Source organism: Seriola lalandi, unplaced genomic scaffold (genome assembly GCF_002814215.2).
Source record: "Seriola lalandi dorsalis isolate HSWRI2012SDOR001 ecotype SW California unplaced genomic scaffold, Sedor1 jcf7180002054898, whole genome shotgun sequence".
NCBI classification, from domain to species: Eukaryota; Metazoa; Chordata; class Actinopteri; order Carangiformes; family Carangidae; genus Seriola; species Seriola lalandi.
This window is the reverse complement of record NW_019525450.1, coordinates 6,380,153-6,387,867: the sequence shown is the minus strand read 5'-3', so window position 1 is coordinate 6,387,867 and position 7,715 is coordinate 6,380,153. Positions and strand designations below refer to the sequence as shown.

General features: G+C 43.3%; 1 protein-coding gene across 2 annotated transcripts in view; it reads right to left on the bottom strand.

Annotated features, from left to right (window-relative positions):
- Positions 1-409: 409 nt before the first annotated feature.
- Positions 410-7,715, bottom strand: part of fto (FTO alpha-ketoglutarate dependent dioxygenase) — a 119,606-nt gene continuing 112,300 nt past the window's right edge. For both annotated transcript variants that reach the window (XM_023429764.2, XM_087180217.1), the window contains 2 exons: positions 2,633-2,773; positions 410-1,923 (listed from right to left, as the gene is read on the bottom strand). In XM_023429764.2, the coding sequence (XP_023285532.2) occupies positions 1,917-1,923; positions 2,633-2,773 (148 nt within the window). In that variant the 3' untranslated portion in view covers positions 410-1,916. The remainder of the gene's footprint in view (positions 1,924-2,632; positions 2,774-7,715) is intronic.

Genomic DNA, 7,715 nt, shown 5'->3' with positions numbered 1-7,715 from the left:
TGTGAGCTCTATCTGGCCTTGGCCTGGTGTGGATGCTACGTCACTCAATAAGGGATCTTTGTCCATTGCTGTCCTGTTTATCTTGAGCGAGGCAGAGATTCTAGGGAGAGGCTACTACAAAGCAAAATAACTCCCCTTCACCGCAGTAGGAGAGGAAGGATACACATGTTTCCCGGGAATGACTACGTTTAAGGTCAGGTCAAAAATAATTAGGAGAAATACAATCAATCAACATTAAAACTGAAACACACGCACACACACACAAACACACACGCACGCACGCACACACCCAAGCACACACGCACGTATGAAGAAACTTTTGTACCTGTCATATATGTGTTATCCGCCAGGCGTAAAAGAAAAAAAAATGCACAAAAGCACACAAAGAACAGAAAACAGATGCGGGTCGTTGGATAAAACACTGTTTTTTTTAATTACTGCCATTCCTATTGCTTCAGACAGACAAGCTGTGGCGCAGGGAGCACAGAGTGATTCAAACAAGTCAACGCTACTGCCGATCTACAAACAAATCTCTCTGACAACAACAAACAACAGAGGCGCAGCAAAAGAAGAAGCAAGAAGAACAGTGTTTGGCAACCATTAACATCTTGGAAAAAACTTCAGAAGTAAAAAAAGGAGTGCATTCTGCATTTTTAATAGTAAACAGCGTCTCTACTTCATCATGAACTAGATAGAGAAAGAAATCAAACGAGGAGGGCTGCTACACTGCTTTGACGTCGGCCCCCTTTTCCACCCTTTTTAGCTTTTTTGAAAGTGGATTTTGTCAGAAGTGCCGGATATTTCTCTCGCTTTCTCGGATGGCCTGCAGCATTACAGGGGAATGTGGTGCTCTACACACTTTAAGAGTAATTAAAAGCGATTGAACAGCTGTAATTATGAGAAACGGCGGTTGTGTTCCGGGTCATTCTATCAGTGCTGCCTTTCATCAGAGCAGAGGCAGAGGGGCCCCGCTGCTAGTCTCTGTTTCTCCATATGCACATCTTCAAGAACAAACAACTGGCAGGCTGCCTACAGGCTCACACACACTATCACATTCATACACACGCGTCTTCATGTAGACATGTGGGCGAGTGAACGTGCACATGCACAAACACACAGGCCGATGAGTGATCGCACGTATATTCACATGGTTAAATGTACACATACAAAGCACACACGTACACACTGTCACACATCAATATGGCACAAACACACCATTGCACTGTCAACACAAAACAACACATTCTTCATGTTCTCCACTGGGTGACATTCATAACTTTTTTTATCAGAATCTTTCTTTGGTCTCTTCAGGCTCATTCCATTTTCTGAACACGATAAAAAGGATTACACTATACACAAGTGAAAAATGCAATACCATGTGAGCAAAGTGACTTTTCTTAACCATTGTATACTGTATTATAACACTGTGTGACAAATAGAAAGCATATATGTATGTACTGTACTGGACTACTGAGAATGAGCCAATCCATTGATAAAAGCATGACTGGGTTACATGAGATTAAGTAACAGAGTACACGGAAATAATAAATACTTGCACAATGTATGCTAACACTGAAATGTAGGTTCCACTTATGTTTCGTTAGACCGTTGTGACACTAGTAGCTTGTTGCTAAGCTTGCGTTATTAGCATGTTACTGAAGCGCTATTCTGGTTCTACTGTGGTGGTCTGGTTGTCTTCCAGCCAAATCCAAGCTGGGGTGACTGGGATGCCAGGGTCAGGTGGGGTAGTGGAGGGTGGAGTAGGGGGAATGTAGATGCTCCAATCAAAGGAAAATCAATCTTGATGTGATCACAACGGAGCTGTCGTCAGTGGTCTGTCCCCTTAGTTAACGTGGGGGCCATTCAGAAAAGCTGGTGGGTTTTTTCTTTTTGTCTTTCTTTCTCACTTCATCCCTTCACATCCTGTTCAAGGAGATAATAGAAAAAGAAAAGACCTGATGATTAAAATACGTCTATTCAATCTTATGTTGTATCTGTGAAGTAATTATGTAATTTTAAAGCTATATATGTAAGTATATATATATATATATATATATATATATATATATATATATATATATATATATCGTTCAGCGCTATACACACTATAAAAATTAATATGAGAAGAATAAATTCATAAAGGCTATATACCAACTTAAGGGCATCAGCATAAGGGCATATTTTATGTACTTTAAGATGCCCTTATGCTGATTTAGAACTGCTTATCAGGTGGTCGAAAGCTTTGGAAACCCTCTCCCCCCACTCCTTTCCCTTGTCTGACCCGTGGAGCTGTGTCCGACCATCTCTGTAACTTTCCAAGACCGACAAATTGATATTCGCACCTGCTTTATGCAGCGATTGGCCAGCTATGTGCAGGTGATAAAAGTGCCAAGGTGTAAACCTTTGCTCTCAAGATGTCTTTTTTAAAATTCTTTTCACATTTTTTTCCCCCATGTTTCATGTGAGTAACCAAGTGCAACAGTAGGAGAGACTTTCTGAATTACATCTGTCTTCTTGTCTGTGTGTATGAAACAAATTAAATGACTATTAAATCATGAGTAAGCAAAGCATGCTTCATGGGCTATATATGTGTACATAAGCACATTTGTACACTTCAACATCTTGGGCACACCTCCAGAGAAGCGACTCCACTCTATTGATGATGTCAGCCAGATCAAAGGGCAGCGGCATGCTGGGGTCATCCACACCCCAGAAGGGCCGGTCCACCGGGGCCTCCTCAGGGGGTAATGTCTGGGCCAGACTCGAGTGGCACCTGAGGCGACAGGACACAGGAAACAAACGCACCCATTAACTCCTCCCTCCCATCAAAACCAACTGGTAGACACTCGTCAGCATTAGGACACGTGTCTAATCTCACTCACAAAACTTTCTGCTGGTGCTTTCAATTTTTGAAATGTCGACACAACTGTCCTGGTAACAATTACCAAGTCATATTTATATGAAACTAAAGAAAAAAAAATCCATAATAATCCTGATGCCCATACACAATAAACAGTGTTGGTTGAGAACAGAAGGATTGTAGTAGGTGAAGATATGTCAGTCCCAGAAATGTCAGTTTGTTGTGTGTGTGTGTGTTTGTGTTTGGTGTGTGTGTGTGTGTGTGTGTGTGTGCGTTAGCTCGTCCCTAAACAAACAGTGGGTGTTGTGTGTTTGACCAGGAGGCAGTTGAGGTGTGTGTTTCCTTTCCTTTTTATGACTCCTAATAATACTGGGCCCCATTAGAACCTGCAGGATATGAGAGAGTGTGTCTGTGTGTACAAAGGAGACTTGGTACACATCTTTTCAAATAAAAGTTGTTTTTTTCCCCTGCACTTGTAGTTCAGGATATTTAAATTATTGATCTTTAAGCAGCTTGTACTTCCTTGCTTTGGCAATACTGTTTCGAAACTTTCAAGCCAGTAAAGCTGATTGAGCTGAACGGAGCTGAGAGAGTGGTAGAAAATGATGTGTCAGGAAAGTGTTTCTAAAGCCATAAATGGCTGCAACAGGACCAAGCTGATGAGAAACCATGATATCATGTATCATGATTAATGCCCCATTCATCTTACACACATGCACACACACATACAGCAGGTGCTTTCACAAGCATCACTCTCTGTTGCAATCATGACACAGCAGTGACACAACCAGCCTTTTCATATCACTGTGTGATTTTCTTATGATTAATAATCTGGGGTTAGTTGTCATTTCTACAGTGTTTGGAACCCCAACAGACCATAGCCACATCTTTTGTCAGACCAGTGTAAATATTTACTGCGGTGACTCTGTGTTGCTCTCTGCTGTCATTGTAAATCTGCCCTCCCTCTGCCTCTTGACAGACGAGAGTGACCCTTGACCTGGAGGTGCAAGAGGGAGAGGTGGAGGACGGTATTTGTATGTCATGTGTGTAGTGTGTGTGCTTGTGAGTGGTGGCCCAAGAATTTCCTTCTAGAGCCATGAGGCCAGTTATACTCCCCAGTCATTATGCCAGGGTCTGTCCTGTCATATCTCTTTACCCCATCCACAGCCAAAAAACCTCAAACAACCCCCTCACACACACACACACACACACACACACACACACACACACACACACACACACACACACACACACACAAAGACACACGACCACCACCACCTTGTGGCCAGCAGCTAAAGGAGAGGATGGAGAGGACACAGGGAGCCTTAGAGAAGGATATGGGGGTCGGTTATGGATGAGATGAGGGGATGTTAAAGTTGTCAGGGGACAGCCAGGGGCTGCCACAATTTGTGGTTATATATTTTCACCGGAGCCACTTAATGTTGGACTGGCTCTCAGCCTAAGTGCTGCATTTTGGTGCGGTTAGCCCTTTAAAGAGCTGCTGCATTACGGTAGTGAGGACCAGCATTAACATCCACTGTTCCAATATATCTTCTGCGCTCTGGATCAGGGCCTGATAATAGCATCTGTTAACATGCACTAAGTACCATTATGTAGCACATCACTTCATAAATAATACGATTAGGCGACCTTGGGGCTTTGCGACGAGCCGTGTGTTTAAATGTTCTCATCATTTATTTAGGGTGCGAATTAAAGGAAGCGCCACTTCAGAGAAGGAGGAGAAGGAGGAGGACCTGGCTGGCATACATATATACAGAGTGTGTGTGAGAGAGATAGAGAGTGCAAACCAACCCAGACAGCACACTCTCACACACAGTGTGTGGTTCTGCTGACATCAGCTTGAGGACACCATAGGCCAAGGGAACCAAGGCCTTTGATTTGGTTTGATTAAGTATTCATGCAGTAAAGCTATGAGAGAAAACACTCGCCTCTTTTCTGCTGCCCTGACTCATAATGAAAGGCTACATACTGTAAAAACCTGACCAGCCGCCTTCAACAGAGCTGCTGCATTTATCTGACGAGGGATCTTGCAACATTAGCTTGCAAATAGAAGGCTCTTGGTTTACCAGAGATATAAAAGATATCAAGACTGGAAGACTATCAAAGATAATATAGTGTAGGTAATTCAGCACACACTTTTACACAATCTACCACTGTTCACAGAGTACCGTCCCTTGACTGCTAAAATGGAACCAAACAAAAAGTCAATATCAAGCGAAGTGCCTTAAGCTCTCCAGGGCTCTTGCTAGAAATTCAGTGTAAGCCACAGTGCCGTACAAACACGGCTCACCAAAAGACTTTCCCATGGCAGAACAGCCCACCTTAAAGTTAAGGTCAAAGACAAAGAGGTGTGTGTGGGAGGCTGAGGAGGGAGAGAATGTGTTTGTGAGTCCTGGCTGTTCCAATGGATTAACCCCAGACAGATATGGGCCTAACTATCCCATCTGGCGCTCGGTCAAGAGAGATTGGCAATACAATCACTCATTTCAATTTGCCCTGAAACCTTATAGCCCGGCAGGCCCCCACTCAAATGGTATGCTAATGTGAAAGGTATCTAGGATTCTATCGCCTCTATTCCACAGAGGCCTTTCCCTCCATGCAGCACAGTGCACTTGAACTGCGGCTGGGGCGGGAGCTTCGCGGCCCTCGCTGCAATAAGGGCCGGAGCCCCCTTTGCGCTCAAACTAACCACTTTAGCTAAAGTGAGTGTTAATTATGGACAGGCAAAGCAGTCAATAAAAGGTTAATGTAAAAGTCAAAGGATAAATTCCTTTAAGCATTGCATCATTCCACCATCTCCGCGACCAACACACTGCTCGCAGGTCTCCTAATCAATACGTTTTACTGTAATGCGCTCCCCATCGATTTCCTCCCCCCCTGCTCCATGGTCCGAGCTCCATCACTTGGTTAAAGAAAGGAGAGGGAGAGGGAGAGAGAGGTAGGGGAAGGAGGGAGAGAGAGAGAAAAACGAGTAAATAAAATGATTAACCTCGGTTTCACTTTGTTGTTTCACTCTTCGTCTCCCTCTGAAAGGCTTGTCAGAAGAGTGCCTGATGGTCCAATATCACTGCCATCACCACCATCCCAACCATCGCAGTCATCAGCATCATCAGCCCACTCAATCTCAGGCCGGTGTGTAATTGTGTAGCAGCACACTCAAGCAAGGCCATACATTAAAAGGCCCTCTGCTCTTAACAGGATGGAAATCCGCCTAATAGACAACATCAGTGCTTCCGACTCATGCAATTACACTGATAAATGCACAATTGTGTCAGACCAAGTGAAAAAGAACCCCGAGAACGTAGATAGGAGACAACACTTATTGCATTATTGCTACAGGAGGTCATTTGTAACCACATGGGACTGGTCAGCTTGGCCTGCTTGACTCAGGACATCATCTCAGGACATGGGTGGAGTCACAACCAGAAGGTTTATGGAAGATATTTAGAGAGGTTTACTAAACTCTGTGTGGTTCAATTGTTGTATGTCAGAGCCATGCAAATTATCTTTCAGTTGGTGCATCAATGTGGAACATGTGTCCTTTGAATGTTTTCTATAAAAATCGCTAAGATGCTTTAAACAACAGTAACAGCATTTTATCAAATCCACTCCAGTACAAAAAAACCCCACAGAATCTACCTTATAAATTTGCCTTAAAATAATCTGTTTATACTTCAATGGTTTTAAGAAAAAAAACAAACAAATGATCAACATAATATGTAAGAAGTACAGTAAAAATAGTCTAAACCCTTCACACGATTTTTATACTTGTGGCTATGACAATGTGGATGTTTTGTTATTTGCTAATGAAACAGACAGAGGATAAAATAACTGATAATAGATCTAATTAGACACAGTTCTTGTTTACAGTATGAATGTGGGTAGTCAGAATCATTTCCAAAATATGTGCCATGCCCTACGCATTAGCAAAACCAGACCAAAAAATAAAGCGTTGTTAAGGTACAATGACTCACAACATCAATCAATCATTCGTGTTAATTTTAAGATGTATTATGTGCCTGTGCTGATCAAGGGAAGCAAAAAATACCTCAGATCACCTGCTCCCTCATGCTCTGGCTGCGCCTCATTTGACTCTCCAGCAATCCTGTGCAGGTGTGAATTTTTATGGTTTTGGCAACTGAGTGCCTGATACTGAGAATGCAATCAAACAAGTCATGAAAAAAGTGGCATGTGTCTCATAAATCAGCCTGACCCTGGAGGTAAGGCATGCAATCACGTCCCAAGGAGAAGGAAAGAAAGAAGTACATTACCCATGTACATTCTGTATCTATGCAATGTTGTGTAAGAAATGAGCGATTGAGCACATCTGTCTTTATATGTCATGCAGTTGTATAATGGGTGAAGGAGACAGACATATAGCATTTTTCTACATACTTATCCTTCTACTGTGTTGTGCAAGACATCAGTGATGTCATGCAGAGGGCAGTGCAATAGGGAGACATTCAGAACAAGGCCCAACCTGTGAAGTGTCGAGCCTTGGATCTCGACCTATAACACCACCCAAGACTCCAAAGGTCCTCTAAACTGTCGGGGCTGCCCTCGTTACAGCCTGAACAACAGAGTCAGATCCCCACCCACCATCCCCAACTCCCATTATCCCAATCACTGCCACATTCAGCGATAAATGTAAAGTGGTGCAGAATGTGAGCCAGCCAGCCAGCCAGAAAGCGTGGGCAGGGCCGCGACTTAACCGTTTCCTTAGGATCAATCACATGCTATTGTGTCTGCAGACAGCTGCTGACTGTACACTTTGTGAGTGTGTGAGGTGGGCAATTGTGGAGAAAGAAACAGAGAGAGAATTGGGGGGGGGGGG